General features: G+C 40.0%; 1 protein-coding gene and 1 pseudogene across 1 annotated transcript in view; one reads left to right on the forward strand and one right to left on the reverse strand.

Annotated features, from left to right (window-relative positions):
• The window catches only part of LOC147893277 (pentatricopeptide repeat-containing protein At3g09040, mitochondrial-like), a 59,165-nt pseudogene extending 40,452 nt beyond the window's left edge, over positions 1–18,713 (reverse strand).
• LOC147893278 (pentatricopeptide repeat-containing protein At2g39620-like) overlaps positions 1–21,154 on the forward strand; it is a 48,185-nt gene that overhangs the window by 14,001 nt on the left and 13,030 nt on the right. The window contains exon 2 of the mRNA XM_087385488.1: positions 1,599–1,602. Within this exon, the coding sequence (XP_087241614.1) occupies positions 1,599–1,602 (4 nt within the window). The remainder of the gene's footprint in view (positions 1–1,598; positions 1,603–21,154) is intronic.

Consider the following 21,154-nt stretch of genomic DNA (forward strand, 5'->3'; position numbering starts at 1 on the left):
CACACAAACACACACATACACACACACACACACATTTTGATTAGTAAATGTATCTCACAAAAACACTTATTTATTCACACACACACACACATACACATGTATGCTTTCCCAACTATGAATTATTCTTTTAAGTAACCCCCCGTGAAATCTCTCCTTTGCACTATCTTTTTAATCAACCCACACACCAAGCACACTAATCCCTTCTCAACCCATGCACTCATTTGCTCCTTAGTCCACTTGTGACTTAAACTTTTTATATATATATAAAATCTAAGAATCCATATGGTTGTCTATATTCCTAGGTAAGGCGATAACAAGCAGGGGAAAACACACATTACCTATCTACCCAATTGTAACTATGATGTTCTAACATCTACTTTGTTTGCATGGTTGCAAGTAAGTGAACCTTGACCTCGGAACATGGACTGCTTCAGGATTTAACATCTTTTTTCAATATCGTGTTTATCAAACTCAATATTATTAAAAATTTTTAATTTTGGTGAAATTTTTTACAAACTTTGGTTATTGCATTTTTCAACTTAGATGTCTTAAACACTTTTTTCTTATATGTTTCCCTTTAAAAAAAACTTTTAATCCAATTGATGGAATTAATTGTATGGCTCAATTATTGATGAGACTTTTTAATCTAAACACACACTTTGATTTCCCAGCTAGCCTTTGGTCGCTAGTGCCATACAATTAATTCACATCCATTGAATAATTATTTAGCATGGAAAAACCTAGTCATTTTTAAATCCGCCTTAGTTTTTACTAATCTTTATATCTATTTTGTAGAAGTGGTTTACGCATTTACTATTGGAATTATTTTTTTATTTTGACACTTATCGTACAGATCCACTTTTATTCACTTATTATCAGTAGGTGGGGAGTAAGTTCTACATGGCGGGCTTACTCCCCACCATGTGGTCTTACCCTCTGGGTTGGGGTGGGCCACACACACACACACACACATCATTTCCTGATAGTCTTGGTCTAGAATTAATGTTCCTCATGGAATGATTTGGTCAATGAATGATGCCCTTTATATTCAGCTCCAAAATAATTTTTTTACATGACATTCAATTAGTCATTAAAAAAAATGTGGATAAAAGCATTGAAGTAACCTCATAAAATTCATGGCATATAGCACATGACCATAAAAGGTTGCTATTTGGTCAATATTATATAATTGACCTTTGCTTATTGATAAGGGAATAAAAATATGAACAAAAATGAAGGGATATTTGAAATTAACAATTGATCATTAATTTTTGGGCATAAGGAATTTGTAATGGCATAAGGTAAGTAAAAAGGTGAATGGCCCTTCATTTTGTGGAAAAAAGATTTTATGCTAAAGTCACTAGGCCACAAGGTATAGCTGATTTTTCAATAATATACCCTTGCATAGAGATCAAAAAATAAAATATGCACGTGGGTTGTGGGATATAAGAAATTAGTAAGAGACCCTTTATTTTTACGCCAAAGGAATGGGTAATGAAAAGACAAAGTGACCCTTCATCTCCAAGGTGACCCTTCATCTATGGGGAGGACACCTCCATAAAGACCACCTATTCTTCCATCGAAAACACCGTAAATAGTTGGGTGGAGGAAAAGAAGTCTTGGCTTTCACTGAAGTCTTGGATATCACTGTAGATCGGCGATGTCATGATAAGGTAAAAACTTACGTTCGTGGTTCGTTTATCCAAGTAATACTTGCATGTTGATTTGGACAAGGTGCAACAGCTTTAATGGAGTCGCCACTGTGCAGCCGCGCCGCATCATCTGACCCTTCCTCCCAAAGTCCCAATGCAATAAAGTGGAGAGGCAGTTCACGAATGTCTATTGCAGCAGCAACAGCTCTCGAAGTGCGTATTACTTAGAACGTTCGTAGAAGAGGAGCCACAGCGGGGAGTCCAAGGTATGGGCCTTATTGCATAGGGGAATGAAGCAGGATTCGCGCTGACAGTCTCACATGATCCTATCCCCTTACTCCCTTCGAGGCATTAATGAAGGAGGTATCCTAATAATATGATACAAAAGCTCATGGAGCTTCAGTGTTGCACATTGCACCAGTGCTCACACAAAACATTATTTTCAACCAGTCAAAATAAGGGTAGCTCTCTAGAGTAGCCGGTATTTGAAAATTTCAACCGGTAAATAAAGACGTAAATACTTTTCAATTGGCCATATAAAGAAATTTACTCACATGAGACCTTATAAAAAGGCATATATTTTTTGAAAACCTTAAAAAAAGGAGTAAATACTTTACAACCAGCCATATAAAGGTATTCAATCATGTGAAACCTAAACCTCAAAATAAGTGATAAATACTTTCCAATAGGCCATAGAGAGGTATTCACTCACACGAAATCCTTTTAAAAAGACATTTACTTATACAAAACCAGAAAGAAACAGAGACACCATTTCTAGCCAAATCTTAAAGGTCTTGAAAGCAAAAGCAATATAAAATTAATCATAAATATGGACAAGATAGCTGAACACATTGCATAAATATATTGGATATCCAAAATGTTACAACTCCTCTCTTACAAAGTTGCAACCCAAATGTGCTGGATACGATTTATATAACCCACTCTCACATGTTAAGAGTGAATGAAGTTATAAAATATATGTTCAATGTAAGCTATATTTAAGATTAAGATCCTTATACATTTGCGACCTATAAAACTATAAACTGTATGTACAGTGTCAGCTATGTTAAAGATGAAATCCTTATGGTGTGGCAAGCATAATCAAGAAAGTAGACACCATACTCCAATAAGAGGCCTAGAAACACTGTAACAGGTTCACAATCCTCTATGAATGAGGCATAGACAATGAGGTGCTGAATATGCCCAATATCCGTCGATTCATCCATCATGAGGCTGTAAAATGTAGATGCTTTCATCCTTTGCAATATTTGTGACAAAAGCCCCTCACTAATGCATCTCACAAACTTACTACATGCCTTGTCATTGTGGTACAAATCAGTTGTGATGTATGGGCATTTGCATCGGATTAAAAGCTTCAGTTGTTTCGAATATGAGCTAAAAGAAAGATCCTCTTTGGCAACAAAATATGCTGCTGCAAATAGATTGTCAATGGCTTGATTGGCATCATCCTTGGATCTATTCATCCCATCTTCAATGCACACTTTCTTGAATCCATGTACATATTTTGCCTCAGAATGTGCCTTAGATTTTGCATGCTCTGTAAGAGCATTGTGCTAGATATTAATGGAACCAGATTTCCCAAACTCGCTTTTGGAGCATGTGTCATTCTTGCAATACTTGCAAAAAATCCTACCGACGGACTTGTCAAAATAAGCCCATTCAAATGTTGTTGTCCAAGCTTCGTTCCATGCTTGCCTTCGAAGCTGCAACTGCAAATCATTCTCTAGGCCAACTACATTTGGCTCTGTACCTTCTAAGATATCCTCTCCCTCACCTTCATTGGAGGATGCATCTTTTGAAATGTGCCTCTTCTTTGAATGCATTGGGGGTGGTGGTTGTTGAGTGAACATCGACAAATGAAATAGAGACATTTGCCGGGGAGGCATAGCTATCTATAAACAAATAGAAACTAATCTAAGTAAAGCTTCTCTCTCTCTCTCTCTCTCTCTCACACACACACACACACACACACATGATGATTCCAAGATGTAGAGAACTAAAGCTATTCCATTTGGGTGAACCACCATATTATGGTTGCTGCCATAATGAGAATGTAACAAAGGTGACCCTCGCATTACATCCAGTTATGCGCTAGCCATATTGGCCATGCCATGCAAACAATGCATGCCAAGAAAGTATATCCCAAAGTTTTACCCTCTCTTTTCCCCCTCCCTAAAAAAAATTAGGATAATTAAGAGCATAGACAAATGCAAGCCTCTCTCTCTCTCTCTCTCTCTCTCTCTCTCTCTCTCTCTCTCTCTCTCACACACACACACACACACACACACATGATGATTCCAAGATGTAGAGGACTAAAGCTATTCTATTATAGTGGACCACCATAATATGGGACACACAAGGTTGCTACCATAACGAGGATGTAACAAAGGTGACCCTCAACCATATGGGGCATGTCATGCAAATAGTGCATTATAAGAAAGTATGTCTCAGAGTTTAAATCTTTCTCTTTTCCCCCTCCCTCAAAAAAATCAGGATATTTGAGGGCATAGACGAATGCAAGTTATTATACCTGAACTTTGAAGATGCTTTATCACAATTGTCCAGAGTCTACCCCACTCCAAAGACTACAATCTTAATCCAGGGAGACTGCAACTCAATGTGGACTGCCACACCTGCTTCAGATTAGCGGTTCAGCAAACATTTACAAACATTGATAGCAAGGAACGATTAATGTTCACATCTTGGAAATAGAAAATGAAAATAAACCTTGAAACATGTTTCTACAAGATACAACATCAATTTATTTTGTGAAAGAGGTTTCTACTCTCTCTCTCTCTCTCTCTCTCTCTCTCTCTCTCTCTCTCTCTCTCTCTCTCACGCACACACATGTCACACACACATACACATGAGCATTTTGTGAGGGCTGATACTATCAAAGGCTACTTGTTGGTGTGCTATTAGTTACTGATCCTCAATGCTCACCACTCATAACACAGATTTGAAGTGCTGTTAGAACTCTAATCTATGGATTTCAGATATCCATACAAGGGAACTCTAAAAAATAACCATGGAGGTATCCCTAGTCTACCTCCCACCCATCTCTACTACTAAGAGCACTAGAAAGTTTTTCCACTCCAACCGCTGAGGCCCCATGCATTAACCCATCCTCCCATCACATCTCGACGATGCAACTATGGAAGGCTTCTATCTATGTATGACAAGGAGCAAAATTCTCAAAAGAAAAAGGCAAATTAATATGGATTCTCTTACGATTAGTAATATCTTCATAACAGGACTTCAGCGTGATTCAGAATAAAGTTCGAAGCAATAAGATCTTGTTTTTGAAAGATGCAATCCAAGTTACTGAGATCTACAATGATACAATTGCCACCACCCACAAACACTATCAATCTGTTGATCGTCTCGTGTCTAGAAGGAGGAGAAAGGCTATTCACAATTTTTATGAAGGGCTTCAAATGGAAACGCTTGGCAGTAGCCACATCGATCGTATTATGCTCTGGAGTGACGAGTCTACCGTGAAACCTCAAAGTTCAACCAAGTTACCAACCTGGGTCCTGGACTATGAAGTTTGGAGTGCGAATCGCGATTGATCATTGGTCCTCTGCATCGATGCCTTTGAACTTGGAACTTCAGGGGCCAGGGCAATGGAGATCCGAGAAACTGGAGACTGTAGGCAGAGGGCACTGGTGACTGAAGTTCGAAGTTCGCACTTCGCAGTTTGCCCTACTTCCTTGGACCTTGGCCGTCATGCTTTAAGCTTATACGAAGCTCTCAGCTGGCTGGCCGCTGCTGCTATGCTTGCAGATGCATCATGCAAGCTGCACATTGCACAGTGCACACTACATGCCACTGTAGCCTGGGCCCTGCTTACCAAAACTTCTAACTTGAGCCTTGTTCTAAGTTCTGCCATTGCTCCAATACTCAAAACTTAAAAGACTCCTGAGTCCTACTGCGAGTCACAAGTGCAGCCTGCCTATCTGGGCAAATATTGCAAATCGCGATTCGCAAATCGCCCCTGGAGGATGTCTGATCATCGATGGCTCCCCTGCGTAGTGCATAGTCAGGACTCAAGACTCAGAATCCGGAATCCAGATCCAATCTAGGATCTACCGAACTTCGAAGTCGAGCTGCGGGCATGCCTGGAGTCTGGAGTCTGGAGTCTGGACAGTGGAGGCTAGATCCGACGAAATCCTCTGCTGACTCCTGAGTTGAATCCTAATGAGGCAAGGGAGGAGGAGAAGTAGGAGGCTGGAGCAGCGTTGGATCACTGGTTCCTGTAGTATGAGGGGGGGGGGGAGAGTCCTCAGTTGAGAGTCGAGAGGCATTGTGCGGGCGGGAATGGGGAACTTGGAAGTTGGAAGGGATGTGACGATGTCATGATCATCATGGATGATGGGTGGGAAACTGGATGGAAAAGGAGGAGTCAGGACGGGGGTTAGATGTAAAATTAAAGAGGATCCTCGGAGTTGGGACCTGGGTCCTGGGACCTGGGTCCTGGGACCTAGGTCCTGGATCACTCTATGAGTCATGACTCATGACTCGTCACTCAACCTTAGTTTGAGACAAACATGAGAAATCAGGATTGAAGTTTGAACTTTGAACCATGCCACATGGCTCTTAGAGTTAATAACTTAATACATGGCTCTAGCGGCTAGCCTCTTACAGTTATAAAATATATTCTACTAATAGTACTACTCTATGTATATACATAAAGGCAGGTTCTAGACTCACCCTTTATTTTAAAGACTATCTATACCAAGAACCCTTTAATTAAAGTCTATTTTCACTGGGATTTTTACACTAAAAGCCGGGATTTTGTGAGCACTGCATTGCACAGTACCGACCGCACCGTCGTGCATGAGAATAATGGCACAATCTTGGTCCTTGGGTACCTAGTTCACAAAGTCTACAAAGTACAGTGACATAAACTATTTAAAGCACTTAGCATACACCTACACGTGGAGGTTCATAAAATGGAATTAAGAACCTTAGAAGCACGAGACATTTAATTGGGACCTCATGACCTTCCAATAAGATGTTTTTAGGCCTTGAGCCATACTAATAGAAAGGACCTTAGGACCTTTTCACCATCGTCCATTTATTCCTTTTTTATGCCTTATAGATGCTATATGCATATTCTATATGCATATATTCATTTATGTGCCTTATGACCCTTTCACCTTGGTCCAAGTATTCCTTTTTGGGCCAGTAGATGCTTTATGCATTAGGCTTCTTGCAAAAGCCTTGGGGTGACAATAGTCTCTGTTGCTTTACCCAAGGTGACAACCTTCCTACATTTTTTCTTGCCACTACTTGTCCCCATGCATATGACTTTACTACCACTAGGAATGCACCCAATTACCCAAAATGTTTTGTGAATCTACCACAGATTGCACCAGCTGGACATGATTACTTGGTAATGCAGATCTTCGAGGATGCCCAATGTTCGATTCTAGTGTCCTTTTCACGTTTACGTACTCAATGCTTGGTGATAAAAAAGATATCAACTTCTCAGATTTGGAATACACATTAATGTATATTACAAAATATTTCTTCTACTTCTACCAGAGGCTTTGAGTTCTACACTAACAAACTCCCCTACATAGTTCGTGCTTAAGCTTTGTATCATACATGAAATACAAGTTAAAGAAAAATATAAGAGCGCATACATAGCAAGAAGAACTTGTAACTGTCAAAGGTTAAACTTTAAGCATTCTATATTCATTAAATTATTTCTCTTTGCTTTTCTTATGGTTGGGGAAACTAGGGTACTCAATTTCTTTTTCAATCAAAATCTCCCCTAGAGTGAAGGTTATTTTCTTATATTTTCTTATGGTTGTAGAAACCAAGGTACTCAATTTCTTTTTCAATAAAAATATTCCCTAGAGTGAAGGTTATTAAAAAATTATGCTTTAGTAAATGGGAGCTACATTGTTATGGAAATAAAATATTCAATCAAGATACTTTCCCACATCTCTTTCACCACATGAAGAGAAACACTCAACCTGGGCTCAATGGGAAATCTCTTACATTGCATTGGCCTTTTATGAAATTGTAGATCAAGTAATCAAGACATGCATCCTAGCTTTTAAAGACATCCAATATTATCAGAAGCCCATCAAGGAATATCAATAGGCTATTTCTTAGGTGATGTTATGGGTTAGAAAATCACATAGGTTGGCTTATGATGGCCACTAGTTTTTAAAGATTCATTCAAACTTGCAAAACAATGTCTACAATGTCAAAAAGATGGGAGGTCAATACAATCTAATTATATGGCACATCAACAAATTTGCCATTAGAACCACAAAAATGGGATCCTGATTTTGTTGGACTAATCAAGCCACCAACAAAGTATACTCAAAACAAATACATTCTGGTTGCTATTGATTACTATAATAAATGGGTAGATGCACTTGCACTAAGAGATAACAAAGCTAGTAGCTGTCATCCCCCTCTGCTCTTTCTCCCTCCATTCCTAGCTACAACACATCCTGGAGTAGCTGCTCATCCCCCTCTGCTCTTTCTCCCTCCATTCCTAGCTATAGCACCTCTTGGAGCTTCTCTCAACCTTCAGCTGCACCCTCTATACCTTCTCCCTTTCTCTCCCTCTATTGGAGCTACTCTCTCCCTCCAAGCTGCACTTTCTAGTCCACTATTGCTATTGTGACCTCTGTGCAAGCATGGTGAGGAGACCATACATGTACTCTGTGTCCCACAGGAGCAAAAATGCACTAGGTGAATGGGTGCCTTGCACCTACAGCTTGAATGATTGGATAGTCATGAGAGGATCTGCCAAGGGTCCACATAAGCTTCCCAAGAGCAAACGAGGTGATCTTTTGCATGAATGGAAGGGCCGCATCATGAAGTTCAAGCTTGGGAAGAAAGGATGGCTTGTAGCTTGTCAAATTGGCATTTTAATTGAGCTATTATTTACTTTTGCAAAGGGTTGAGTTGTAAAGCTTCTCATCTTGGAAGATGGTGGTTTGTTCTTTGGTAGAGGAGTATACAACATCATGAAGTTGCCTTGATGGCATCAAAATGGTGTAACTTAATAGTGCTTTGTTTCATGAGCAAGTGAGAATTGTGTGTGAATTGCTAAATTTTGGATTGCTTGTGATGTGCCTATGCAATGGGTGCATTGATTGTTGTTAGCATTCACTCTATGCTTGTGTGTGTGTTGTGTACCTGTTGTTCATAGGGTTGCAGAATGAGCAGCCCAATATGGTTCACAAGAATCCATGGGAATATGAACTTTGCTAATGGAGGGAGGTATCAATAACAAAACCCAACTTTTAGTATCAATTTGAGATGTCCTGGTGTGTGATATTTGCAACAATGTCTACTTTTGGTGTGTTTCAAATTTGAATTCTTTGTGCAACATGCTATGTGTATGCCCAAGGGGGGTTACTCATAAACATGTAACTTAGCATGTTAGTGCATGGAGGGGTATTTTTTTTAATTGGGGGATTCCCATGTTATTTACCTGCATGAGGGGAGTTATAAAATAACAACTTAGTGTTGTTTACATGCATAGATTTATGGAGGGAAGTCTAAATTTTAGCATTGAGAATGTATACATACAAGAGGGGGATAATCAATTAGATGAGAAAAGGAAAAAATCCAAGATTAGGGGTATTTTAATTATGCTTTCTCACATGTGCTATATAGGTTAATGAACAGTGAAACCCCCCCCCTCGATACCTGTATGTGAATGTGATATCACACATGCAGTGTTGTTGTGTATGTTACATGCTTAGGCTTGTTATTTGGTGTGTGAGTTTTATGATATGCATGACATTGGTCTATTCAAAGTCACGGCACACCTAGGATGAAACAAATATAGCATGGTGATACTCAATTATGTCACTAGCTGGGCTAAAACAAAAGCCCCAAGGGACAACGTAGCACAAAACCACAATTCATCTGTAGATTTAGGTGTCCCATCGAGTTCATGTCTAACCAAGGGGTTCCAAAAGTTAGCTAAAGAAATTCAAAAGTGCCACTTCATTGGCACCAATCCCAAAGAGACATTATACATCAATTTAGGGTTATTTATGGAATCATGATAGAGGGAAGCACCAAAATGGTTCACAAACTCCCAAAAAAGAATAATCTTAATTGCCCATGACTTTGCCTGGGAGAACCTATTGATCAAAAGGAGAGGCAAAAAGAGGCCAGTGATCCGATACTTGATAGACCATTGCAACAACGAATCCTAGATGAGCCCATATCTATATATTTCAAGGAAGAGAAGCACTCTTTTCCTGTTTTGAGAAGCGAGAATTCCCTTCCCTCCACAGCCTCCAAACCTCCACCCAAAAACAACAATACTCAAGCCACAGACTGAATGGCATTAAACTAACCTCTAAAGCAAAAGGGCAAGAACAATGAAGGGCCCACCTCTAAGAAGATAAAGCTCAAAAAGAAAAAGGGATTCAAAATCAATGCACCTTCCATTCGCCAATGGCCTGTCGCATCACTCAACTGACAAGCCTCAAAAATTTAAAAAATTACGATGGAATGAGGACTTTGGCTGAAATTATGATTGTGGCCATTGACTCATATATGATGTGTCAGTTAGTAGGTGTGATTGAGTGAATCTAGGAGTGGGGTGTGTGATTGAGAGATAATTGTGGATCTAGATATGATCTCTTGAGCTCACATATGATGTCACTCTTGGATGTCCCCAATGGCACTCTCTCTATGAATAAACATGCTTCATTTTCTATCATTGTATCAACACCATTCTCTCTTGCTTCCCCAACATTTGGTATCAGAGCCATACTTCCCTTCTTGAGCCACGTCATTATCTTCCTCTTCACCCTCTACCTTCTTCTCCATTGCTCCCCCTTCTACCCGTTTTTTGCTTAAGCTTGTTCTCCACCTTTGAAGAATCATTCCTTGAGCCCTCTCATCCAAACATCCACTAAGTGGGGCGCACACTATCACCAGAGGGATTTCCAAAATTCTGCCTCTATTGGTCGCACTGCCACGAATACTACTTGATGTGCCCATTGCAAATTCTCCTTATCTTCTTTGAATTTTTCTAATTCCTCTTAAGAGTGGCTGGGGAATGCTATGAGCTAGCTCCAATTTAAAGCTGAGCTCATTTGGTCTAGTGAGTAAGGAGAAAATGTGAAAAAACCAGTCAAATTTTTAGCAGCTCTAGCCAATGATGTGAAACATCATTGCGCAATTCCTTGCTAGGGGGTCCTCTCTCGTAATAGAGCTTCCATTCATTTGCAAAATCCCTCTCAAAGTAGTTTTTATTTGGGTGAATTTTGGCCTCCAATCTCTGCTTGTTGTTGGATTCAATTTTTGATAGTTTTGTGGTTTTGAGGGTTGGCTGAGTCAACTAAAATTTGGGTTTTTTGCTTTGACTGAAATTTTTCAGTGTATTGACTATGTTTGATCATTTTCATTCAGCCATAAGTCTTGTAAAGTTGAATGCTTGACTAATATTTCAGTTTGGCATATTTTAAAAGTGTATGTATGCAAAGAAAAAGTCATCATCTGAGGGGATTTTTGTGTTAAGAGATACTACTTGTAAGGAGTATAGACACTTACCTTGATTACTATATCAAGTGGTAAGTCCTACTCTCAATCATGTCTTTCTCAAATACTCAGAGTAACCTCATAGTGCATGGTGATATTTATGGTCCCTTGAGAAATCCATCCTTTAGAGGGTATTCCTACTTAGTCACCTCTCTGGAAGACTACACAAAGCACAATGAAAAGTTTTGCAATGCCAAGATGAAGGATAAACCACATATGATTCATGAGCCTCTCTAAAGCATCGGCATTTGGATATCAACTTGGACTCTTTCATCTACATCAACATGGTGGTCAAGAATATGCACCCTATTGAATATATCATTCTACACAGTGTGGACCAGACACAATGATAGCATGGAAAATGCCCGAAAATAATTGCTATTAAGGGGGGAATCTTCCCCACATCTCCAAAATATTAGACTTTTTTTGTGTGGTCAATAAGGGTTCTTTGCCCTGGGATGTCCCCGTTAAATGATTGTTAGTCTTATGTGTGAGTTTTACCTTGTCAAATCTATGGGAATTTCCCATGCGTAATCATTGTCCATTCTCCTAGTTGTAAACCAAGAGCCATAACCAGAGTGAGTCACAGGTTGGGGTTATGAGTGTTGTCACTAGGTGTGAACAAGCCATGAAGCTTCCCATGTACTATTGCAGGAGTGAGGTCACCAATTGTGGGGGGTTATGTTGGGACAAATTGATGTAATGGGCCAATACCATGGATTACAAGGTCTATGGTTGTGAATGTGATCACATGAGTGAGTGTGTGAACACGTGTGTGTGTGTGTGTGTGTGTGTGTGTAGGTGTGTCGGAGTTAGGTGTGACTGATGATGTGTCAGTTAGTAGGTGTGATTGAGTGAATCTAGGAGTGTGGTGTGTGATTGAGAGATAATTGTGGACCTAAAGATGCTCTTCTGAGCTCACATATGATGTCACTCTTGGATGTCACCAGTGTCTATTTAATGGCACTCTCTCTATGAATAAACATTCTTAATTTTCCATCATTGTGTCAACACCATGTCTCCCTTGCTTCCCCAACATAAGGCATTGGCCACCTCTATCTAGAAAGAAATGATCCCAAGAACCTCATCTATGGGCTCAAGGGGGTTAAAAACAAAAAGTGTGACTATCACACATGCATCTAATAGAAGTGAAATTTTACGTCATGTTTTTAACAAAAATATACTTACAAAGGGGCATTGAACCATTTTGGGAGAAAATTTACATTTGTATAGAAAAGGGTTTCTTTTAATTATACAAAACTCACATATAAGTGATTTAAAAAAGGCATTGAATGTACCTGATATATGGGGTTTACATATAGTGGACTCAAATTGAGTTTATGGGTGTGTTTGTTGTGACTTGCACCATTACCATGCAAGAACCTTCATCAGTGGGTGTATATTTTGTGACTCCACCATTTTCCTATCAACTAGGATGAGATCACTCATTAATCAACTACGTAGAGAGTGAGAAGATAAACTAGGTGAATATGATTACTGGGTGTCTTTGTAATGGATCGATAGTCAATGGAGATACTCAATCCATCCCATATGATGAGATGCTAAACCAAGAAATAGCTATGAAGAAGGGAAAGTTGGTTAAGTCAAAGAACTTACCCCCCTTGTAAGCCTATGATTAATTTTCCTTCATCTTATGGGGACACACTTTTGAATTAAAATCTATGGAAGGAGGTTGAGATATTACTCAAGCATTTCCCTATGAAGATTGCTATGCAACATTCGTAGAATTCCAAGCACAAGGATGTACATGAGCAAGAGGACAAGAGACTATGCTCAATATAACAAGATTGGCAAGCAAGTAAAGGATTGACCTATGTCTGTAAGCTAAGCAACCAATCTCTCAAAAGTACAATTTACAAGATCATATGAATAAATCTTAAAGGAATCATCTTGAGGATTCCTCGGTAGATAATTCCATTGAAAACCTTTGTTCAACTTAATATGCCTAAGGGTCAAAAGTGAATAAGTAGAACCTCAAAACATAGTGCACCCTTAGGCACCATGTGATAAGGACATGTCAGTGATGCATGCCAATGACTACAACACCCCTCCAAGGATTGGATGTAGAAGCCTTGATAGTATTAGGAAATGTAGTCATTGTGGAGCCCCACAAGGAACGTTGCATAGGACCGAGCATCAAAAGGCACCATGGGCCCAAAAAAAATTGGACATCTTGCAACTAGCTCTAGGCAACGAGAGTATTAATGTGAAACACTCCGTATGTCCTCGCCTCCAACTTCAAACTTTGGGGCACAAAACATATTCTCTATTAAAAATAACGAGGTGATGTTCCTATCTCAAAGCTCGCATGCTATTAACCCCTTGATTTTTGAGAAAATCTTTGTATAAGTTCTCTTGTATGATTGATATTGTTGTAGAATCTCATTCAATAGTAAGGACAATGCTACAAGCAATTGTTCAAGTGAAAGTAGAATGAGTTGCATGTGTGGGTCTTTCTTACACATACAAGAAACATTTCACATCATTATGGTTCAAGCATTATAAAATATACCTTTCAATGTTATGGGACCCTTAATTATTTGTATTTCATATCACACTGATTTGTAGAACTTATATGTATGTTCTAGATTGGCTAAGTTCCATACTTTTGGGTGAGCTTCTTGTATTTGTTATTAATAACACCATGGAAAGGTTCCATCTGGAATGGTTTAAGGGGAAGGGTTATATTACTTTTGATGTCCTTGAGTGTCTTCATGATACTCATCCTATTGACCAACAAGGAGTATTAGTATAGAACTACTCTTGGATGAATACAATTAAAAGAGAACGAATTATATATAGTATATTTTTCCTAAGAAGAAGAAGAAACAACCTACTAATAAAGACTTGCTTACTACATCTAACTACTGAAAGGATCTATATGGACTCTCAAGGTGGATTCTTAATTTCTCATGTCTTTCTTTAGAATCATGTCACAATGAAGTCAGTAGGTTAAATAATCCATGATTTTGAATCATGCAAACCTTGCGATGGTTCTTATGTGATTCAACCTATATTATAGCAACATTGTCACAATAGAGGGGTTAGTACTTACATCAAATGAAAAAAATTCAAAACAACACAAACAATTTACTGATTAAGACAAGACACATTAGAGGGGTTACTACGCGAAAATACATCATATAAATTCAATACAATACAAAACAATTTAGTGATTAAGCCAACTAATGAGTGATAAGGAGCATGACTCTCATCTTCATCCTTCAAATCTACTAGCATCACATTAACACATGCATACATGTTTTCATCATTGAGGAAGCCTATTGCATAAATATATGTTGGCCTTAAACAAAATAAATATGGAACCTCACTTGACACAAGTTTCACATATGTAAGGCATAATATAAGTATATGAGCTTACTAAATTAGCTAAAGACTAAACTATAGAGACTTACTCCATATATGCTTCCCACAACCCTTTTATTACTAGGATACTCCCTCTTGGTCCCTCTTGTTTAATATGTAAATCGTTCACTTTTCTCAAAATATAGGGAACCCATGATGACTCATCTACATGTGGGTTCCAAGGAAAGAGCTAATGAAGGGCCTTAAGTTACATGCATTGGGCACCAAGAAGACCTAGAAGACCTTCCATTAAATTATCTACTGGCATAACATTCTCTCTGAGACTTGCGTTTGGGTTTGTTTTATGTAAACCCCCTTTTTAATCCCTCCTAAAAGAAAATGTGTTCTCTTTTTGAATTTAATTCCTCATGCCCTGATACTTCGCCCCCACCTTTGTCCCCACCCCAATTCCATAATCTTTGTCTTGGTCATTCAAACGATCTTGGCAACCAAACGCTAGCCCCAACATTCAACAAATATAATAATTCTTATTTTTTATTAATATTTCTAATAATTATTTACTTGTGTTCAATTTTTAGTTAATGTACATTATAAACTTTATATTTATTTATAAATCTAGCTACCTATATTTATTATATGTTGTAAAGAAATAGATATTAAATGTGTGTGTGCACCCGGGTGTGCACTAGTGTGTGACATGACATACATACGGATATACTATACCTTAATAGTTCACCACCAGTCCCCAAAAGCACACTTTCTTTCCTCAAAGACATGAATTAGCAACTGTGATAGCAATAGTTTGCTGCTCGATCTTTGATATAAGATCTCAGTGTGAAGACCCTAATCAAAACCCGACAAATTTTTGTAAATTGGTGACCCTTGAGAGTATTGATAAGGGCACACATGATAGCCGGCTTCAACTCGTTAGATACGTCCTTTCCTCATTCATTTCAAGCAATATATTTTCTGGCTTGGCAACCATATATTGCTTTGGGAATGTCTTTTTTATCTCCCACCACAATTGTATGCACACCTCTGCCAATGTCAGTCCAAGTCTCAGTCCTAGCTTCGTCTATGCTTGTCCTTTCACTCTCATTAACCTCCTATTCATTCTTCATACGAGCACCTGCATACATGTTAGACATCAAGATATAAGCAGCAGCATCATTTTGATCCAATCCCACTGCGTGTTCAAAGGCCCACCTTCCGAGGTTCACATTACCCCAATTTCGACAGGCACCCAACACTGTAAGCCACACTACAAGAGTAGGTTGGAAAGGCATCTTTTCCACCATTGCTATTGCCTCAGCTAATTGTCCTGCTCGGCCAAGGAGATCAATCATGCAAGTGAGGTGCTCAATATTTGGAGTGATGCCACAATCTGTACTCATGGTCTCAAAGTACCTTGGGCCTGTATCCACTAGACCTGCATGACTGCACACAGTAAGAACACTAACGAATGTCAACCCATTTGGCTTTATGCCTTCTCCTCTCATTCTCTCAAGCATATGAAAAACAGTTTTACTTTCTCCCAGCTGGGCATATCCTGCAATTAATGCAGACCACGAGATTACATCTCGAACTGACAGTTTGTCAAACACTTCTTGTGCTTTTGCGAGCAAGCCATTTTTGGCATACATGTCGAACAAGGTATTGCCAATAAAAGGATCTCTTTCCAATTCCTGCCTGGCAATCTCAGCATGAATTTCAAGGCCCCGGTCTATGGCTCCTATGCTTCCACAAGCTTTCAAACTGCAAATTAGTGTGACAGCATTCACAGAGACGCCTTCCAGTTGCATCTGTTCAAAACAGTCCAGCGCTTCCTCACCAAGTTCACATTCAGCATATCCTGAAACTAGTGCATTCCATGAGACTACATCTCGGGCTGGCAGCTTGTCAAACACTTCCCGTGCTTCTGCAAATGAGCCACACTTGGCATACATGTCGACCAAGGTGTTGCCAACCAAAGGATCTCCTTCCATTTCTTGTTTGGCAATCTCAATGTGTATTTCTTGGCCCTTGAATATAGCTCCTATGGTGCCACAAGCTTTCAAGAGGGAAACAAACGTGACAGCATCGAGAGAAACACCCTCCCGTTGCATCTGGTTCAAACAGTTCAGTGCTTCCTCACCAAGCCCATGTTCAGCATATCCAGTGATCAGTGCATTCCAGGACACGACATTTTGAGCTGGCAGCTTGTCAAACACTGCCCGTGCTTCTGCAAGAGAGCCACATTTGGCGTACATGTCAACCAATGTGTTGCCAACAGAAGGATCTCTTTCCAATTCCTGTCTGGTAATCTCAGAGTGTATTTCCCGGCCCTTGTTTATTGCCCATATGCTGCCACAAGCTTTCAAGCTGCAAACAAAAGTGACAACATCTGGAGAGACACTGTCCAGTTGCATTTGTTCAAAACAGTCCAGTGCTTCCTCACCAAGCCCATGTTCAGCATATCCTACAATTAGTGCAGTCCATGAGACTACATTTCGAATTGGCAGCTTGTCAAATGCTTCCTGTGCTTTTGCAAGTAAGCCACATCTGGCATACATGTCAACCAAGGTGTTGCCAACAAAAACATCGGTTTCCAATCCCTGTTTGGCAATCTCAGCATGTATTTCTAGACCCTTGTCGATGGATCCTATGCTGCCACAAGCTTTCAAGATACAAACAAGGGTGACAGCATCTGGAGAGACACCCTCCAGTTGCATGTGTTGGAAATAGTTCAGTGCTATCTCACCAAACCCATGTTGAGTATACCCTGCAATTAGTGCATTCCAGGAGACTACATCTCGAAGTGGCAACTTCTCAAACAATTCACTTGCTTTTGCAAGCAAGCCACATTTGGCATACATGTCAACCAAGGTACTGCCAATAAAAAGGTCTCTTTCCAAATTCTGTTTGGCAATCTCAGCATGTATTTCTTGGCCCTTGTCTATGGCTCCTATGCTGCCACAAGCTTTCAAGCTACAAACAAAGGTGACAGCATTGGGAGACATGCCCTCCACTTGCATCTGTTCAAAACAGTCCAGTGCTTCGTTACCAAGTCCGCATTCAGCATATCCTGCAATTAATGCATTCCATGAGACTGTATCACGATATGGCAGCTTGTCAAACACTTCCTGTGCTTTTGCAAGCAAGCCACATTTCGAGTACATGTCAACCAAGGTGTTGCCAACGAAAGGATCTCCTGCCAATTGCTGTCTAGCAATATCTGTGTGTATTTCTCGGCCTCTCTCAGCATCTTTCAGCCTAGCACACGCCTTCAGTAGGACTGTAAAGGTAAACTTGCTAGGATGTACAGAGTCCTCTTGCATTTTCTGGTACAAGTTGAGGGCATGCCGTGATGCCCCACATGTAATATAACCCATGATGAGAGAAGTCCAACAATGCTCATTCCGATCAACCAACCTGTTAAAAATTTGTTGCGCATCATGTATGCTTCCACATTCCACCAACATTGGGACAATGTAGTTCCCAAGAAATCTATGACCTTCTAGCCCCATTTTGCACGTGTAGGCATGTAAGCGCTTGGCATACGCAAGATTTTTCCTTTTTCTGCACTTCTGCAAGATGCATATATAGTTCTCAACCGAAGGCAGCCCGGGCATGCGTTCCAAAAAGGTGATTGCTTCCTCCAAGCTGAGCATTTCTAAGTCAATGTTCTCTCGCAGTACTGCTGCCTTAGCCTCATTCACAAGTATCCCAGACCTAACGCTGCCCTTGCCATTGCTGGTACATCCTGCTAGGTCCTCCAATAAGCAACCGTTTCCAGAGTTTGACCGGGCATGATCATCACCGGCTGCTTTAGCCCCATCCAGTCCCTTGCTTGGGGACTCCTTGTTCTCACACATGTCTCTAGCCCAACCTGGATTTTTGCAGCTGTATGTCCATAACTAAATGTTTGATATGAAAATCCTTTGGCTTCTCTGTTAAGAGATTATATGTACAACGTTACCTGCTCAAAATGTTTTTCGCATACTTAAGCGTCCCCGTAATGAGAATCAGCTGCCAGTACTAGAGGAAGATATGATTTGAGTTGGGACCTGCAGGACCTGCGCGCGAACGTTGTAAGATACTTCCATGTAAATTTTCCTGACAACAATTCTCTCTCACGTGCCTTACTCATGGAGCACAACAAGATGCTCAAGAAGTCATCATAGGAGATCACGATCGAAATACTAGAGAAGAACCCACTAGCACCTATTGGTTACCAGGCAAACTACCCCCACATGGGTCCATTCGAATGGAAGTTCTCTTCAAACACAAGTTTGCGTGGCCCGCCTTCGGGAGGTCCCGCAAAGTCTTTCCACATCGCCATTACATGTGTTCTATACATGTGTGTGTGTGTGGCAGTTCATGAAGGGGGTATTCCAAGAGGTACTGATAGTCCAGGGTGCATACGCAAGAGCCCATGGTCCAAGGGTAGTATTCCGAGAGCCCGTGCAGTCTAAAAGTCTAAGGGTGGTCATCCAAGAGCTTGTAGTAGTCCAAGGTAGTAGTCGAAGACCTTGTGGTAGTTCAAGGACAATTATCCAAGGGTGGTAGTCCGAGAGTTTGTGGTAGTTCATGAGTCTATAAGTCCAAGAGTCCAAGGGTAGAAGAGGTAGTGGTAGTCTAAGAGTCCAAGGGTAGTAGCCCAAGAGCCCCTACTAGTCTAAGAGTCCAAGGGTAGACAAGAGTTTATGGTAGTTCAAGGGTGGTAGTCCAAGAGCCTGTGGTAGTCTAAAAGTCCAAGGATGGTAGTCCAAGAGCTTGTGGTAGTTCATGAGTCCATACAAGTCCAAGAGTCCAACGGTGGTAATTCAAAAGGTAGTGTTAGTCCAAGGGTGGTCTTGCATTTGTTTTATAAATTTGTATCCATCTACTTACAAAGAGTGGGAGTCGGCAGCATGCACAACTAGGGTGTCGCATGTCCTCCATGTTGAGATTGGGAGTCTTCAGTACGAAGGTCGCACACCATCAGAATTGAAAAAGGACGGGACCTTCTTTTATGACTCAATGTTCATAGTGCCGAATCAAAAAGGCCAGTATGGAAGATTAGAACCGCTTCCCTTGCCTTCTTTTGACCAGTCCAGAGTGGCCACTTCCAAGCACAGAGATTAGCGAATCATATACAAGTGGAAGAAATACTAGGCTCAGTTGGTTTCTTCCATTTCCATGTTTTGTTGATTTCTTTGCTGGTTGTAGGCAATTGAGAAAGACAAAGATTACATATACTTGCAAAAGCTTAGAATTGGACTGCCTATCTGAATTATTTGACAATGGATGGACAACAAGAACATGTCATAGTGAAGACTTGGTACAATGTCGACTGAACACTTCAGATGTGACATTCCGGTAAGCATGTCTAAAAATTCTTGTTTGTTTAAAAACTTATAATGAATATGTATTGACAGATTCCAATTTCTATAGGTATTTCATTAGAAAGCAAAATCTTTGCATGTCTTTCACATATAGAAGGTTTAGATGGAAAAATCTGCAATGGGAAGCAATGGATGATGATTTGCGTGATGGGACTCACAGTCCCATTGTTAAAGTATTTATTACTCAGCAAGGACAGCCTGATCTAATGTTGGAATTGGAGGAGGAGTGGACCATGTGGTTCATCGGAGAAGAAATGTAGCTGGCAACAACAAACCCTCCCCAGGACTACTACTTTAAACTTGACAATCGCAAAGTTAGATATAGGGATTAGACAAACATCCTTTGTAAGAATTGTTGTCCCCCACATACTCTTGAAATAGTAGAGACATGATGGTAAACGATCATATTTTTTGGCCCAAAGATTTGAGATCAAGTGTTTGGATTCTCAGGGAGAACTCTTAAAACAATGAAATGAAAATGAGATCCAATTCCTTTATATGGGGCCCAAGACCCTGATTTTTGAAAATACTTGTTTTCAACATAAACTTGTAGAACATGAACTTGGCGCAACCTTGAGCTCAACATAACCTCCAAAAGCATAGAATTGGTGCAACCTAGATCTAGAAACCTATAATTAACATTGAACAACTTAAAATTTCTCTTTTTTTTGCATTGATACGCTAACTTTATTGCATAGCATCCACATTGGAAGAGTCTACACCATCAATTTCATCTGACTCCACCCATATGCACCCTTCTCTATGACAGGTTGCATGCCACCTTGCATGATTTTGTCTTGCATTTGATGAATTGTATATTCTTCTTTTACGTTCAACATTAACATCTCACACTGCATGGGACACTAAGGACTCTTTGAATGCTAGTGTTGCAGCTGCTCTTATTTCAATATGCCTGTACCACCATTGAACCAATTGAACCATCGAGCTTGACTTCTAATACCCCCATGTTGGGTCGCCCTATTATACGCACAACGTGCTTGCCAATACGATCTTTCCATGCCCTGAGTGGACCACACTCCAATGCTTCCATCAGCCGTGCCATGTATGGCGCATGTGCATATAAAATGTGCTGCCAAACAAGAAAACAAATTAATAAATATGGGACCAATCAATATGTACATCTTAATATGTAAGCTAGAGATTACCATGTACTGTGTGAAATGATTCTTTCCCCAGGTGATCTCCATATTCTGGCTAAAGTCATTC

Source organism: Dipteris shenzhenensis, chromosome 15, assembly GCF_047967505.1.
Source record: "Dipteris shenzhenensis isolate YYH24624 ecotype China chromosome 15, Dip_SZ_1.0, whole genome shotgun sequence".
NCBI classification, from domain to species: domain Eukaryota; kingdom Viridiplantae; phylum Streptophyta; class Polypodiopsida; order Gleicheniales; family Dipteridaceae; genus Dipteris; species Dipteris shenzhenensis.